The sequence below is a fragment of the Olea europaea genome, unplaced genomic scaffold (genome assembly GCF_002742605.1).
Source record: "Olea europaea var. sylvestris unplaced genomic scaffold, O_europaea_v1 scaffold3261, whole genome shotgun sequence".
NCBI classification, from domain to species: domain Eukaryota; kingdom Viridiplantae; phylum Streptophyta; class Magnoliopsida; order Lamiales; family Oleaceae; genus Olea; species Olea europaea.
The window spans coordinates 6,250-22,987 of record NW_019251503.1 but is presented as its reverse complement, the minus strand read 5'-3'; the positions used below and the strand labels follow the sequence as shown (position 1 = coordinate 22,987).

The following is a 16,738-nucleotide window of genomic DNA, read 5'->3' as shown; positions in this document are numbered from 1 at the left end:
GGCAGATGTTCATTCTTAGTTCTGCATATACCGTCCAAACAAACGAAGGTACACCAACATTTTTTTATATGAAGACACAAATATATATCAAGTTAAAATAGAAATTCAAGAAAAGGAAATCATATAACATATGTTGACAATAACAACTAAGAAACAGAAGTAAAGTAGTGATCCTAATGTCAAAACTTAGCACATAACAAAACTTATGGGAGTTGGAACTTAAAAAGAACTAGCAGGGGCTAAAAAAGTTAAGTTCTGCTCGTCCCTGCAGAGCTTACCAGTTGAAATTGTTCAGTGATATAAAATTAAATTTATCTATTTCTCTTTAGCACCTGTATGAACTCTCGTACCCATGAAAAAACACAAAAAAGTTTGAGATTTTTCCTTCGTGTTGTTTGTCCATTTGCTTGAGTTACAAAAATGGATTGGATGTTAGTTCTTCATGCTTCAATTGGACCGTTGGAGTAGTCAACAACGACAGGAATGACCTTGATTTCAAGCTCATGTTATTGATTGTCGAATTCGAATTTGGGGATTTAGGGTTTCTAGTTCGCTTTCGATTTCTTTATTAGGTGTGTTTCTGAAATGATTCAAGGAAAGTGAAAGGTGTTTATGAAATGATTTCTCAAAGGCGTGTTTTAATATGCTGATGTGGTCGATTATTTGGTAAAACATTCACACTTGTAAGGATTTAACCAGCCAGCTAGATTTTTCGTCTGCCACGTAGACTCATCAAGTAACAAACCTGATTCGGTGGTTAATGGGCACTAACGGATTAAAGTCCCGTGGCCATTAGGAAAAGTTTGAAAATTCGGTGTGTGAGCTGTGACATGATATAAAGTTCAGTGACTAATGAAACATTTAACTCTATTCTTTTTATCAAGGTTAACTATGTTAATACAACAATTTTTTTTTATATCTATACCACATTTTAATTATAAGAAATGTTTCCAATATTTGTTCACTTTTATATTTATGTCCTCAAAATTTTTTGTTGCATTGACATTCTTAACCTTTGATTAATTAATATATTTTTATCTCTAATCACGATTTTCATTCAAATATTCTACTAACATACATTAAAAAGATGGGCAAATATTTTTTTTTTAATTTTTGTATTAGTTATTTATTTCGATTATTTAAAAGTACAAGAGATATGTCTTTTTGGCCACATGACAAAGCATTTTGGACGAAAATCATCTCTATATAGAAGATGTGAAAATTGATAGACGGTTAATGGTATTTAAAAAAAAAAAAAAAATGGTTAAGAATATAAGTGTAAAAACAAGAAAGTTTAGGAATGTTCATTGTAATTAAAATATGGTGTGGTTAACAAAAATTATAGTGTGAATATATTTACCCTTTTGTTAATTCATTAAAAAAAGACCCGGTTTATTTCACATAGTTGAATTTTCGGAATAGCAATGGACCGTTACGTGGTTCATTCACACATTTGATTTGTGAGAGATCGATTTGTGTTAAGCAAAGCCCGTGAACTAAACCAAGCTTGACATGTTTGTCAACGATTCAAGTCACGTTAGCCTCATGGGCTTAACCGGCCATCGGCGCTCGGCTCATTGGTAAGCCCAAGTTAAAATGCAAAAATGGAAGAGATAATCGCTAGGGAAGTCATGCCCGAAAATAGTATAATGGTGTAAGGTTGTGGAAGATAAGAAAATTGAGTTGTGTAAACTTCCCAGGATGGAGAAAGTAACATGCGATTTTATTGGTGTACTGAAATCAATCACATTGATTGTAACTCGACTTGTTTCCTTATTAATTCAAAAGACATTCTAAACTGTCTTTTGTTTTATTGTCGGGGAAGGCAACACCACAACCACAAGAAATAAAATACCCACAATTCAGGATTGGGATGACAGCGTCAAGAGATAAAGGTTTGGTATTTATTTGCAATTTCATAAAGGCTAGGGATTTCACTGCAATTCTCTGATTAATAAACCCAACGACGTCGTCGGCTGTATTCTATCCCCAAAACACAATTCCAGATATCCGTCTCTCCCTATCTCTTCAGCATGGCAACAGCGGCAGTAGCCGAGGCCCGGAAGGTACCGCGGCCTGGCCGGGGCGGAGTAATCCCTCACGGACTATCCGAAGAGGAGGCCCGTGTCCGGGCTATTGCTGAAATTGTAAACAACATGGTAGACCTCTCTCGCAAAGGCCAAGATGTGGACCTTAACGCCCTCAAGTCCGCTGTGTGTCGGAAGTACGGACTCTCGAAGGCCCCGAAGTTAGTAGAGATGATTGCAGCCCTGCCCGATTCCGAGAGGGAAGCCCTCTTGCCCAAGCTCAGGGCCAAGCCTGTTCGCACTGCATCCGGGATTGCTGTTGTGGCCGTTATGTCAAAGCCTCACAGATGCCCGCATATTGCCACGACCGGAAATATTTGCGTGTACTGCCCGGGTGGGCCAGATTCGGATTTTGAGTACAGCACGCAGTCTTACACTGGATATGAGCCCACCAGCATGAGAGCTATTCGAGATAATCATTTATTAGATAATAAACAATTAAGTTTTCCTTACCCTTTTAGAAAAAATAAATAATTAAACGTTAGGGACCCAGGTGAATTTTATTTAATTTTTAGAGAAAAATTCAATTTAACAAATATAATCATTTATTAGATAATAAACAATTAAGTTTTCCTTACCCTTTTAGAAAAAATAAATAATTAAACGTTAGGGACCCAGGTGAAATTTATTTATTTTTTTTAGAGAAAAAATCAATTTAACAAATATAATCATTTATTGGATAATAAACAATTAAGTTTTCGTATTCTTTTTAGAAAAAATAAATACTCTTTTTTTCCCACGAGTTACGTCTGTTAAAAATTGTACAAAGGGTTTTACATACACCTTGCAATCCTGCCGGAAAACCCAACGACGTCGTCGGCTGTATTCTATCCCCAAAACACAATTCCAGATATCCGTCTCTCCCTATCTCTTCAGCATGGCAACAGCGGCAGTAGCCGAGGCCCGGAAGGTACCGCGGCCTGGCCGGGGCGGAGTAATCCCTCACGGACTATCCGAAGAGGAGGCCCGTGTCCGGGCTATTGCTGAAATTGTAAACAACATGGTAGACCTCTCTCGCAAAGGCCAAGATGTGGACCTTAACGCCCTCAAGTCCGCTGTGTGTCGGAAGTACGGACTCTCGAAGGCCCCGAAGTTAGTAGAGATGATTGCAGCCCTGCCCGATTCCGAGAGGGAAGCCCTCTTGCCCAAGCTCAGGGCCAAGCCTGTTCGCACTGCATCCGGGATTGCTGTTGTGGCCGTTATGTCAAAGCCTCACAGATGCCCGCATATTGCCACGACCGGAAATATTTGCGTGTACTGCCCGGGTGGGCCAGATTCGGATTTTGAGTACAGCACGCAGTCTTACACTGGATATGAGCCCACCAGCATGAGAGCTATTCGAGCAAGGTATTTTTATTTTATTTTATATCTTGGTAGCCAAGGTTCAAGTTTGAAGGTATAATTTATAAATGTTCTTTCTAGCTTGAATCATTTAATTGCCATTTTCTTTTTTCACAATGTATTCACGTGATTGAGCCCTCTAGACATCGTTATTAATGTTGGGAGAAGTTTCTAAATTGGTTCATCACCTAAGTTCATATAATAGATGTGAAGGAAGAAAATAGCTGGGAGGAGGGAGAGGGGAAATTTGTTTCCATTTCAGGGCCCACATTATTGTTGGTTTTCCTGAAATAACCACCAGGGAATTCAATGTTATATTAATTTCGCTTGGCTTTTTACCAATTACCAGTTAACTTATCACTTACGTTAAAGAAAAATGTTATTCTTTTTGTAAAAGAAATAAGTGAAAGATATATATGAAGTATTTGATTGACATTTATACTCATATTCCAGATATAACCCCTATGTCCAGGCGAGAAGCAGAATTGATCAGCTTAAAAGGTTGGGTCACAGTGTTGATAAGGTATGCTTTGTCTTCTCATGCTGAAATTTGTCCATTTGATTTCTGGATCTACTTGTTTCTCATGAATGTTAACAATGCAGGTTGAATTCATTTTGATGGGTGGTACCTTTATGTCACTACCATCAGAATATCGTGATTATTTTATAAGGAATCTTCATGATGCGTTGTCAGGGCATACTTCTGCCAATGTTGAAGACGCAGTGACCTATTCTGAGCATAGTGCAGTAAAATGTATTGGAATGACCATTGAAACGTGAGCTGCATTGATTATTTTTTATTTTTTTCTTATTTTAATTATTGTGGGCATATATGCAATTCCATCCATTCCGTCTTTATCATAGTGAGTACCAATTGTGAATAGATTTTCAAGGATTCTACTTACTGGGCATTTATTGGAATCATATAGAAATGTGGATAGTGATTCTCTAGCTTTAGTCAATATGTTTCTTTATACTATTAGTCTTTTTATACTGTCGAGTTATAGTTAAGCCCTGAAAGGGATGGATAAAATGGAATAACTAATACTATTTATTAATAGGGCTGTAAATGAATTGGATCTGCCCAAATTCTATCTGATTTGATAAGAATAATTATCCAATTCAATATGATAATCTAACGGATATTTGATTGTTAAATCCATATTCAATCTGTTATATTATCGGATATCTGATCCGAAACTTAAAAAATTAGAAAGATAAAAATTTTATATTAGTTAACTTGTAAGCCCTAGAATTAAAAGGTCCAGATTGCTTTTTACCCAATTATTGGCCCACCTATTTATAGATTGGAAATTTTATGATATTCTAGTGAGTATTCGATGTGGAAAGCTGGAAATAATGAAAGCAACTCCAACTGTTGGCTCCTTTGATTGTTTAATTATAAAATAAATTAATTATTATTTTTATCTTATTTTAATTAATAAAAAATAAAAACTCTTCAAATATTTCAGTTAACAATATTATACTATTATTCAATATTATTCGAAATTTATGTTTAAAGTATAATACAAGTTTCAAAATGAAAAAAAAATATGTGTAATAAATTTTGTGATAATATATAAAATATATTATATTATAAGAAATCGGATTGGATTGAACTATATCCATATTTATTTTATTTAGTTAACGGATTATCGGATTCGCATCTTGATCGGGTCATCGGATTGAGACCTTAAAATTCATCTCTCATTAATTTCATCGGATTCGGATCAAAATCCAATCCATTGACAGCCCTATTTATTACGTTGCCTACTGCTAGATGTTGACCTTCACTGGGTAACAGTTCCTATTCATACATGGCTGTGGTCTTTGGGATTTCATATTTGTTGCGTGATTTTCTGCAAGTCCGCAACAATGACACCTCATTTAAGTGACATATTGGCATTTGTTGTGATATAACAGAAGGCCAGACTATTGTCTTGGGCCACATTTGAGGCAGATGCTTTCCTATGGTTGTACACGACTGGAGATCGGAGTGCAAAGCACATATGAGGATGTCGCTCGTGACACCAATAGGGGCCACACAGTAGCAGCTGTGGCTGATTGCTTTTGCTTGGCAAAGGATGCTGGTTTCAAGGTGTTTCTCTCAACCATCTTGTATACATAAATTTTTTATTCATCCAATTACTATGATTTTGGCCTTGAAGGAAGCATTTCCTTGCATATTTTCCTCAATAAATGAAAAGAGGTTTAGCTACCTGGAGCGTGCTTCCCATTTAACAAAACATTTGCACAGAAAAGCCTATCTGTAGATAATGGATACGGTTTCCTAAAGGTAATAGCAGGCTCTTAAGAGGGTACTAGGCATCTGAACATTTCTCCTAGTTCTGTGGTTTTGAAACTTGCTTAGTTTTAACTTCAATTGGGAACCAAGTTAACTTAATAATTTGAGGGCAAGTTTGGTTTCAAGTTCTGGGAACTGTTGATATTTACGAAGTTGGAAGTGAGCAGTAGTAATGGAACATTTCTACTAGTTCTATGGTTTTAAACTTGCATACTTTTTCCTTCACTTAGGAAGCAAGTTAAGCTTGATAATATGGACGGTTAAGTGATGACAAGTTCAGTTTTAATTTCTGGGAACTGTTACTTCTACAGAGTTGAAGACAGAAGAAACCTACGACTCACTTCTTGACCAATTAGGAGTTCTTCTGCATCACACTACATCAAAAGAGCCTCAAAAGATGTAAACAGTTCAATAATGTAATAGCCTTGGCCTCTAGCGTTTTACGACATAATAAAGAGCTTCAGGCAAGGTATCATGAGAGACTAACCTTCTTGATGTAATGGATGCTTATGTTGTCACACTAATATTGGGATGTCCAAAAGATTGAATTTATGACTACCTAATTGTTCCAAATCCAACCAGAGAATCATGATTGAATACTCATTTCGGGGTCTGGACTTCTTTTACTCTACAACGATCGGTCAAATCTAGCTGGGCATTGTCCCTTCTCTTGATTTCAGAAGAGTACATGTAACATGTAAGCTTTGAAGTCCATTACATTTATCAAGACTTGGCATGCCAAAGTCTCATAAACTTGAAACTGAAGGCATGACTTCCAAACCATAAAATGCACCTGCTAAAACTTCTGGCTGTAGAGCTACTTGTGTTTAGGGAGTTCCTGAGACATCCTAGTGAAAACAAACTCATGATGTATCAATTGAGAACATAAGTTATTATTCAACATCAATGCAGGTCCTCCATATAGTGCCAATTTAAAGATTGTGTTGTGGAAGTATCTTCCCTTACTTTTGTGTAATGGTAACACTATTTTGCTTAATGTTAATATCTTTAAAATGAAGAAAAGAAGTCTGTGAAAATATATTCTTACGGCCTTGTGATGGAGGTACTGACAACATTTATAATGCAGCAGAGTATATGCAGCCCTTTAATATTTCAACATGGTTTGCTATTTAATGCTGTTTTCATGGCTCAATCTTGCAAACTTCTGATTACAGACCCCTTTTTATTTTGTTTCCCATGGTTCTAAGTTTCATGTGTTTTATTATAGGTAGTTGCTCATATGATGCCTGATCTTCCAAATGTTGGGGTTGAGAGAGACTTGGAAAGTTTCAAGGAGTTCTTTGAGAGCCCTTCATTTAGGGCAGATGGGCTTAAAATCTATCCCACACTCGTGATTCGTGGAACTGGTCTTTATGAACTTTGGAAAACTGGCAGGTAAAATTTCTGCTTTACAGACGTAGTGTTCTCTCTTTCATAGATCATTGCAGCTGGTGACCACAGTTATTGTGGCTATTTTCTTAGTATAAAATGTCGATTACTGTCTGAAGATTACGATTGCTCTTTATTATGTTCATACGATCATGTTCAGGTATAGAAACTATCCACCGGAACAGCTTGTGGACATTGTAGCTCGAATACTGGCAATGGTTCCCCCATGGACTCGCGTATATAGAGTTCAGCGAGATATTCCTATGCCTCTAGTTACTTCTGGTGTTGAGAAGGGAAATCTTCGAGAGCTAGCTTTAGCTCGGATGAGTGATTTGGGCTTGAAATGCCGTGATGTTCGAACACGTGAAGCTGGGATCCAAGTAAGTGATCAATTTTTGTTTGCATTTGACAAATCTATGTTATATTATGCTGCAGCTGATAATCTTTTGAACGAAATTAGGACATTCACAACAATATAAAGCCAGAAGAAATTCAGCTTGTTCGTCGTGATTATACTGCAAATGAGGGATGGGAGACTTTTCTTTCATATGAAGATACACGTCAGGTGTGTCAATTGTAGTTCTTCTTTGCTCTTTTCTCTTTCTATATCTGAATGTCTCGAAGAAAACTACGAATGTGTTAGAACACAGGAAAAGGCAAAATTAAGAGTCTGCTAGTGCATATTAATTTTTAGACTGTTTTCACACGTTCACTTGTGAGGACTTCCAACGATTAGATTCAATACTGAAAATAAATAATTTTTCTCCTAAATTTTAGTTTCTGTTTGAGCCTCATTTTATTTGAACTCATTTTCTCCAAATTCATTTTCAGTCGCACATTCTCCTATTAAAATAATTTTTCACATAAACCCTAAATTTTTTCATGCTTTTTAGCTACACATTCTTGAAAATGATCACTTTTTACAATATATATTCCCAAGAAATGGGGCTCTAACTGGAGCTTATTCTAGGCTTTTAAATACTTTGATATACTTTTTTTTTTTTAAAAATGTCTGGCCTTTTGTGGACTTCATGGATTTCCCTGGAATTCTATAGATAATATTCATTTTTTAAAAATCTTGAATATAAAAATATAAATGTCCCAAATGAAATGTCTATTAGATTTTGTAATAACTTATTTAATTTCATTAATACTGTAAAATTATGAAATATTGTTGAGTGGACAATGTTTTATTTATTTTCTGAGAGAATAAGTATTACAAATTGTTTCTATATTCATAAATTATTATTTTTTAAATGAAAATTTATAAAAATGTTTAAAAATCTATAAAAGTCAATAGAAGTTCATGAAGTTTACAAAAGTCAATCACTTAAAAAATGTATCAAAGTATTTGAAAGTCTAGGTTAAATAACACCCCGTTAGGATAATAGTTCTAGATCATTTTTTAATGTTTTCACATATTATAAAAAGATCTATTTTATTATGTCGTCACTAGCGCTTACTTTCTGGATCTTTGGTTTGAAAAATGTTACCATTTTGTGATACTTAATTCTTTTGTACTTTCTGTATGATCTACCCTTTAAGTTGTCTGTATTCTGTAGTTATTTAGGGTTGCCAAGACCAGATTTTGATAAAGGTTGATGAAATATATTGTTGTTGAAAAGTGATAAAAGTTGTGGGTTCCATGCAATGTACATTTAAATTTGAAGTTTGATCAATTGAAAAATTTATAGCAAACTTTTATCAAACAAGGACTTAATCTTCATTTTACTATCCCCTTTCCTCTTCCAAACAAGAAAAGGAAAATTGTCTTATTGGCATTCCATTGAGAAAATTAGATATGGACTGCTTATCAGCCGCCATGAACTTGTTTTTCCGCTCTTATGGCATTACATTGAAAGTAGTGGTCCTTTTTTGATTTTGATTTTTGAGAAGTGATTTTCTGACTTATATTCTTCTTCTTCTTGAGAATATGTGGTTAAAAAGTTGCTAAACATTGTGGGACCACGTGCATAATTATTTTATTGGGAGAATGTGGATGAAAATGAGTTTGAGGAAAATTGATTATAAAAAAGTCAATATCAAAAATCAAACAAGGGCAAATTAAGTATTCTGAATATTCTGCCTCAATCTGGATTTTGTGCAGGATATTCTTGTTGGGTTATTGCGCTTGCGGAAATGTGGACGTAATGTAACTTGCCCTGAGCTCATAGGGAAGTGTTCTATTGTTCGCGAATTACATGTTTATGGGACAGCAGTTCCCGTCCATGGACGAGATGCTGATAAACTGCAACACCAGGGTTACGGTACCCTACTGATGGAGGAGGCAGAGAGAATTGCCCATAGAGAGCACAGATCAACAAAGGTAGCTGTGATTTCTGGTGTGGGAACAAGGCATTACTATAGGAAGTTGGGCTATGAGCTTGAAGGTCCTTACATGGTAAAATACTTGACGTAAGAAGACTATAAGACGTTTTATATGCAACTCAATGCAGATCATTTTATCGAGTTTTGGAGTTAGTTTTCCAGTCTTGTTGTATTAGAGAGCGTATATACTTGCCTGCCTTATCCATCTTTTTTTTTTTTTCAAATACTTGGATAGATTTGGATACTAAGTATCGGCAAAATTAGGTTTCGTAGTTTACAGTAATTTATGTACTATCTATATATGGTCAGATTCTGAACATGTTGCAATTAATGTTTTTTTTCTTATACTTGAGCATTTTCTTGGTCGTGTGTGTGCCACTAAATTAGCTCGACAACGATGTGGAATTTATTTTAGTGTCATTGGCAATCTCGGATTTGTCATCGAAGAGGCTGAAAAAATGTGCAAGCTTGCCAGTGCTTGATCTTTGTGCATGTGCATTATGGGTTCAAGAGGCAGGCAAAACTGAGTCAAATTTGTGTAATAAATGAATGGATAAATAAAATAAGACTAACGTTACTTATGGTATTAAGCATCAATTTAGATGACGATTACATGATATTAAATTCATTTAAATGTAAAGTCACATTATCCATTTAAGTGAACATATAAAGTGTAGTCACCTATATTGATGTTTTAGCATCAGTGTGTTAGATAGTATTATTTCTAAAATAATGAAAATTCTGCAAGGAAATGGATGTTTATGACCGCCGTGGCAAAATCTAAAAAGCAGCAATTTAGAAATGTTTGAAGTAAACAATTTTTGCTTACAAGGAACTTATAAGTTATTTTTTAGCTTCGCTAAATGTTGGCTTAACTCTTAGTTTTTCTGAAGTGGTGGGTTGACTCGACCATGTTTTGAAGGATGAAATTTCTATATATTCAAATTTGATAAGTTGAACGCATTAGATTATCTACTCGATCAATTTAACAAACTAGATGATTCAAGGTCTTCAATGAGTTAATACATATTTTATGCGTAACATTTTTGTTATATTTTACTTGCTATTGTCTATGTATAATATTTCGTACCACAAAATTTTGGTTTTTTTTTTTTGGTGGTTGTTTTAACCCGTTTTCGACCCACTTTAATACATATCAAATGAAATCGAAATATCACATTCTTAATATCATTTCTAAGCGCTCATGACCTAATTTTTCGCTTCTTAATGGTGTGCGAAATGATCAACCATAGCAAAAGTTACGATATATCAAAGTAGGCTGTTCCAAATTAATATTTCGAAAATTTGGATAATATGTTAACTTTCAAAATTTGTTGATGATCGCATACTATCCAAATGTACAAATCGCTTGCATCATCCAGAAGTTCGCTATGAAAACTATATCGTAGTCATATCGAATGGTCTAAACAGATATCGAAAATAGTTAAATATACATCAAACGTACGTATTAAAAGAGACGTTTAACTCGTCATTTAAAATTTTTTTTTAATTATTTCATTAACGTTTATTATTTTTTCATGATAAATTTTCCAATATAATTTACATTATTTTATTAGAAAATTTTACATTAAAAATTATGTCAAAAATTCTAAAATCGTTACGGATTAAATGTAATTTGAATTACTTTCAAATTAATTTTTTCATTAAACATAAATTTCATTTACTTCCTACATCTAATTTGATTTACTTGTCGTTAGCTCAACATCCATAAATGACATGGTAAACAAAACTATACATGTAACAAAATTCATTTAACAATATTGATAATGATAAAATTATAAGATACTTTTAACACGTCAAAATGCGTATTAACTTATTTTTATAAATATTATATTACTTTAAAATAACACATTTTTTTGAGCTAAACACAACCTGCGAGGATGATCTCGCAAATGATTGCACCCTCACATGCCCGACGGGGTCCCCATGAATAAAATAATTCCAATCCCATGTGTGTGAGTTGTGTTAATCCCACGATCATTCATTTGAGCACTGTAGCGCAACTCTAGTTTTTGACCCCATAACCTAAAACGGTTGGGTTCGTCCCTGCGTAAAATAACTCCAAATTGCTCTATATCATCAAATATTTTAGGGTAATAATACAGAGTTAAGGCATAAAAAAAAAAAAAAAAAAAAAAAAAAGAAAAAAAAAAAAAAAAAAAAAAAAAAAAAAAGGAATTAAGAAAGTCAATATGTGTGAGAAATTTTAAAGACACGTACATCGGTTTTTACAAATTTATGCATATAACGGGGAAAGAACATCAGACAAAAATCCCCGCCAACTTCATACAAAGGAAAAGTTCCATGGATTGTGCTGTTTATTCTTCAATGAAATCCAACGGTAAATTTCATTGAAAATCCACAAATTCTATCCAAAGCCCTGTAAAATACAATGGCATTGTGTAGAAACCGAATCCTCAAAACAACTCATCACATTACTCTTCTCAAGCTATCCAATCAAAATTTCATCAATTCAACTATTTATACAAACAGATATGACCACAATTTGATTCAGACAAAACCCATTTGCACCAATGCGAGTCGAACCACAGTTGAAGCCCTGATTTCCATTTTTACAAAGCGACCGTTTTCTTTAGAATCCCCAGAGCTTCAAGAGTTAAGCTCATATCTGACTCCTGAAATAGTGGAAACTGTTTTGAAGTCCTTCAAGAATTGGAGAGTAGCGCATATGTTCTTCAACTGGGCATCCGATCAAAAAGGGTATGCGCATAGTTGCTATACTTATAATGCCATGGCATCAATCCTATCAAATGCTCGACAAAATGCCCCGTTGAGAGCTCTTGCTCTAAATTTATCGAATTTTCAGTTTTTCTGGACGCCTGGGGCTTTGGGTTATTTTATAAGGTGTTTAGGTAGTCAAGGCCTGGTTAAAGAGGCTATTGATCTATTTGATCAAGTGAAGAGCTCAAGAGTTTGTGTTCCAAATAGTTACAGCTATAACTGTTTATTGGAGGCAATCTCGAGGAGTGGAGATGTTGGTTTGATTGAGACTAGGTTTAATGAAATGAGGGATCTTGGTTGGCAGATTGATAAGCATACTTTGACACCATTGTTGCAGTGTTATTGCAACAGTGGGGAGTTTGAAAAGGCCTTGGGTGTTTTTAATGAGATGAGAGACAAGGGATGGGTTGATGCACATGTATTGACTACTTTACTGGTGTCTTTTAGCAAGTTGGGCGAGGTGGATAGGGCTTTTGAGTTGATCATGTGGATGGAAAAGGAACAAAATATTAGTTTAAACGAGAAGACATTTTATGTCTTGATTCATGGGTTTGTAAAGGAATCCAGAGTGGATAGAGCCTTGCATCTATTAGATAAAATGAGAAAAACGGGATTCATTCCAGACATTTCAATCTATGATGTGTTAATTGGATGTTTGTGCAAGAATAAAGAGATTGACAAGGCCTTGATGTTGTGCAACCAAATGAGGGAACTAGGTATGACTCCTGATGTTAAAATAATGTCAATGCTTTTATCATGTTTACAAGATGAGAAAGACATGATTTGGTTGCTTGAAGAAAAGCAGGCAGATTTGGATTTGGGGAAAAGGATGTTACTTTATAATTCTGTTTTGTCTGGTTTTGTTAATAATGGTTCAGTTAATAGAGCCTATCATTTGCTGAAGGCCACGATTGGCAATGGAACGAATGGAGGTTTTGAGGCAGAAAATATCATTTTGGTTAAGGAAAATGTTTGCCCTGATACCACTTCTTTCCAAATAGTCATTGATGGTCTGTGCAAAAGTGATAAGTTAGACCTGGCCCTTGGCCTATTTTTTGAGATGGATCAAATTGGCAGTAAACGTAGTGTGTTACTTTTTAATAATTTAATCAATTGTTTGAGCATTGCTGATAGGTTGAATGAATGTTTTGATCTTCTGAATAAGATGAAGGAATCAGGATTCCAGCCAACGCATTTCACCTTCAATTCCATATTTGGGTGCTTATGTAGACGAGGGGATGTTGCAGGAGCTCTTGATATGGTTAGGGAAATGCGTTTGCATGGGCATCAACCCTGGATAAAATATTATACCCTGCTTGTCAAAAAACTTTGTGAGCAAGGGAGGGCAGATGATGCCCATAATTTCCTAGTTAACATGACTCAGGTAGGATTCCTGCCTGATATGGTTGCCTATTCTGCAACTATTTATGGTTTTCTCAAGACCAAGGAACTGGATCAAGCTTTGGAGATATTCAGAGAAATATGTAGACGTGGTTATTGTCCTGATGTAGTTGCATATAACACGATAATAAATGGGCTGTGCAAAGCCAAAAGGATACTGGAAGCTGAGGATGCTATGAATGAGATGTTCAGTAAGGGACTTGTTCCATCAGTTGTTACTTACAACTTTTTAATTGACGGGTGGTGCAAAAATGGTGACATTGATAGAGCTCTCGTATGTTTTTCGAGGATGGTAGAGGAAGAACAGGAACCAAATATCATAACGTATACAACTTTAGTAGATGGGTTATGCAATGCTCAAAAACCAGATCATGCACTCAAGCTTTGGACTGAAATGGAGCACAAAGGATGTGCTCCAAATAGAATTGCTTATATGGCTCTCATTCATGGGCTTTGCAAGTGTGGGAAATCAGATGATGCTCTGCTCTATTTGCAAAAGATGGAAGACAAGGAGATGACACCCGATCCTTTTGTGTATGAAGCTTTAGTAGATGCTCTTATGTCAAATTCGAATACAATTATGGCTCATGAAGTAGCAGAAAAGATGGCCAAGCTTACAAATACTAGCTGAAAAGGTAATTTTTAGTGTTCAATATCAGTGAAATTATTTTACTGAGATTTGGGTATGTTTGTCCCAAATTTAAATTCCCCTTCCACAGAGTTTTGAGAGTTTCTTATATCTGCTCATTATTTACAATTTCCTTCAAATATAAGGCAAATCGAAGAATCAGAAACAAATTGCACATGCTGCTCATGACAAACAAAAACTATCCTCTCATAATTAGCCAACATTTGCAACATATTCATAGATAATTGCTGAAAGAGGGTTCTTAAGGTCTACTTGTTTATTACTATTTCTCATATTCATAGATAATTGCATTGAACTGTTAAATGCTCCACAATAGATATCTTGACTTGTAGGTTGTGTGTTGGTGATTAATATAGTCGTGAAGTTTGTTTAGTTGGTTGTTTGTGGTGATATTATCTTTTAATGTGCACATTTTTGTCATAGACACTGTTTGATTTGTTTTTTCTTCTCTATCAATCAATACCAAGCCATTCTTTATTAATTAAATTGACTTAATATCATTTCAGATAGATGAACATAATTTTCATATATACTTCATACTTTTTACATAGAAAAGAGATTACGTACAGGTAAGACAAGAAGTCATCGAGCTTATAAACTACAAAGACATTGAAAATGTTGCATGTTGAATCAACAGAAGAAATTGTATTTTCAATAATTGTCCACTCATTCTCAGGCTCAGCTCCTTATCCCATGAATTTTGTTTACCTAATTCTGGAAAATGACATTATTAAGAATGCAACTTGATTTATTCTTATTTAAATTATCTACAATTATTTCTATACTTTTGTATGTTAAAATGTATCTTTGTACATTTCAGTGTCTGAGAACTGTGAAGTGAGGCAGTTAAATGTGAATTATGCATTCCTAAATGGAATACTACAAGAAGATATTTATATGAGCCAACCTACATTGACAAAACAAACCAGGGCATGCTTGCAAGGTCGAGGATGCTCTACATGGTTTTAAACAGGTACTAAAAGCCTGGTCTTACAGGCTAAAACCAACTCTTCTTGACCCGGGCTTTATAAATTCAAGTACTGATTCCTCATTGTTCTTTTTCAGATCCAAGACATAAGTGCTGATGATGCTCATTTGCGTAGATGATATGATAGTCACTAGAAATGACACAAGAGTCATTAAATCAATTTGTGGAGAAGTTATCTACATTGAAGGACTGTGGCTCATTACATTGCTTTTAGGGATTTGAAGTCTTTAGAGATGAAAGCAGCATTTACTTAGAAATGATACATAGAGGATCATCTTTTAATGGACAGGCCTACGGAACACTAAATCTTGTCCAACTCTAGTAACTGTTGGAAGGAGTCTTGTGCCTCAGTGTAGATCAAGGCTAGACATTGCAGTTGTGAATAAACGAAGTCAGTTCTTGGAGGATCCTAGAGCCCAAATTTGCAGGCAGTCAAAGAGAGTCCTAAGGTATCTGAAAGGGACAGTGGAACGTAGTTTGCACATCAAATAAAGTATAGGCCTATTTGGCTTTTCTGACGCAGACTGGGTGCATCCCTGATGATAGATATCTGTTGCTCATTACTGTCTTCCATAGGAACACTATAGCATCTTGGTATTCTCAACAATGTGGTTGCAAGATCAAGTACTGAGTCTGAATACATGGCTTTGACTCGAGTCTCCTGTGTATCGGCTTCGTTAGAATCATTGCTGAAAGAGTTCTCATTTCCCTTGCCTCTGGTTCCTATTACTTGGTGTGTGAACATCAGTTCTTGTGCTCTAGCATCCAATCCATTATACCATTCTAGGACTAAACATATTGAAGCTGACATTCACTTTCTTTGTGATCAAATTCTAGGAAAGCAATTAGAAGTAAGATATATGCTATCAAGTGGCTGATTGTTCAACGAAGGTAATGATTCGTTCCAAGTTCAGTTCCTTGAAGGAGAAACTTGGGGTTGTCAAAAGGGCACCATCCTATTTAAGGGAGTTGTTGAATCAATTAGCTAACACCTAATGGAGGCTAGTGAGCTAGTTTAAGAGACCGAGGCCACCACTATTTGTGCAACAGAAAGCCAGTCAGTTCCCTTCTTTAACTCAGAATATTTTTCTTCTCAATTCCATGTGTTTGTTATTTGATTATTTTAGTTGTATATTATTGTTTGTAAAACTTATACATGATTAAGTTAACAAGTTTCATTTCATGACTTATACATGATTAAGTCAACAAGTTTCATTTCATTATTTGGTTATAGAAATCAAAGGATGGACAATACCTCTGATTTTGAGCCGTCTTCTTCAAGAAACTCCAATTTCTCAAATCTCCCAAAATCCTACTCATGAAACAATGCATACTACACTCACCAAGAATTATTGAAAACAACCAATATCATCCCTGGTCGAGGATGGTCTATGCCACTCAATAGGAGATGGAGGTGCCTTTTGACTTTGCTAATTGTCGAATCACTTGCTATTTATTTGCCAATTATCATACGTCATTTCTTTAGG

The 16,738-nt window shown here is 35.1% G+C and overlaps 2 protein-coding genes across 3 annotated transcripts; both read left to right on the top strand.

Moving 5' to 3' along the window:
* The first annotated feature begins 2,837 nt into the window (after nucleotides 1–2,837).
* Nucleotides 2,838–9,797, top strand: LOC111385722 (elongator complex protein 3). The gene is made up of 8 exons (XM_023010138.1): nucleotides 2,838–3,434; nucleotides 3,882–3,951; nucleotides 4,032–4,204; nucleotides 5,352–5,526; nucleotides 6,962–7,128; nucleotides 7,283–7,502; nucleotides 7,583–7,687; nucleotides 9,230–9,797. Exons 1-8 carry the CDS (start codon nucleotides 2,965–2,967, stop codon nucleotides 9,539–9,541), a joined length of 1,692 nt encoding a protein of 563 aa, XP_022865906.1. The 5' UTR covers nucleotides 2,838–2,964; the 3' UTR covers nucleotides 9,542–9,797.
* A 1,940-nt stretch (nucleotides 9,798–11,737) lies between these two features.
* On the top strand, nucleotides 11,738–16,441 carry LOC111385723 (putative pentatricopeptide repeat-containing protein At5g08310, mitochondrial). Of its 2 annotated transcripts, XM_023010140.1 has the most exons (4): nucleotides 11,738–14,249; nucleotides 15,084–15,236; nucleotides 15,329–15,984; nucleotides 16,089–16,441. In XM_023010140.1, the coding sequence occupies exon 1, from the start codon at nucleotides 11,864–11,866 to the stop codon at nucleotides 14,243–14,245; it is 2,382 nt and encodes a 793-aa protein (XP_022865908.1). In that variant the 5' UTR covers nucleotides 11,738–11,863; the 3' UTR covers nucleotides 14,246–14,249; nucleotides 15,084–15,236; nucleotides 15,329–15,984; nucleotides 16,089–16,441. The 2 variants fall into 2 exon arrangements, with proteins under 2 accessions (XP_022865908.1, XP_022865907.1); XM_023010139.1 differs by having other exon boundaries at nucleotides 15,329–16,441.
* The last annotated feature ends 297 nt before the right edge of the window (nucleotides 16,442–16,738 follow it).

Coding starts and splice junctions, on each gene's coding strand:
- LOC111385722 (XM_023010138.1), top strand. CDS start 2,965: ATGGCAACAGCGGCAGTAGCCGAGGCCCGGAAGGTACCGCGGCCTGGC. Junction 3,435..3,881: donor ATGAGAGCTATTCGAGCAAG/GTATTTTTATTT, acceptor CTCATATTCCAG/ATATAACCCCTATGTCCAGG. Junction 3,952..4,031: donor TGGGTCACAGTGTTGATAAG/GTATGCTTTGTC, acceptor TTAACAATGCAG/GTTGAATTCATTTTGATGGG.
- LOC111385723 (XM_023010140.1), top strand. CDS start 11,864: ATGGCATTGTGTAGAAACCGAATCCTCAAAACAACTCATCACATTACT.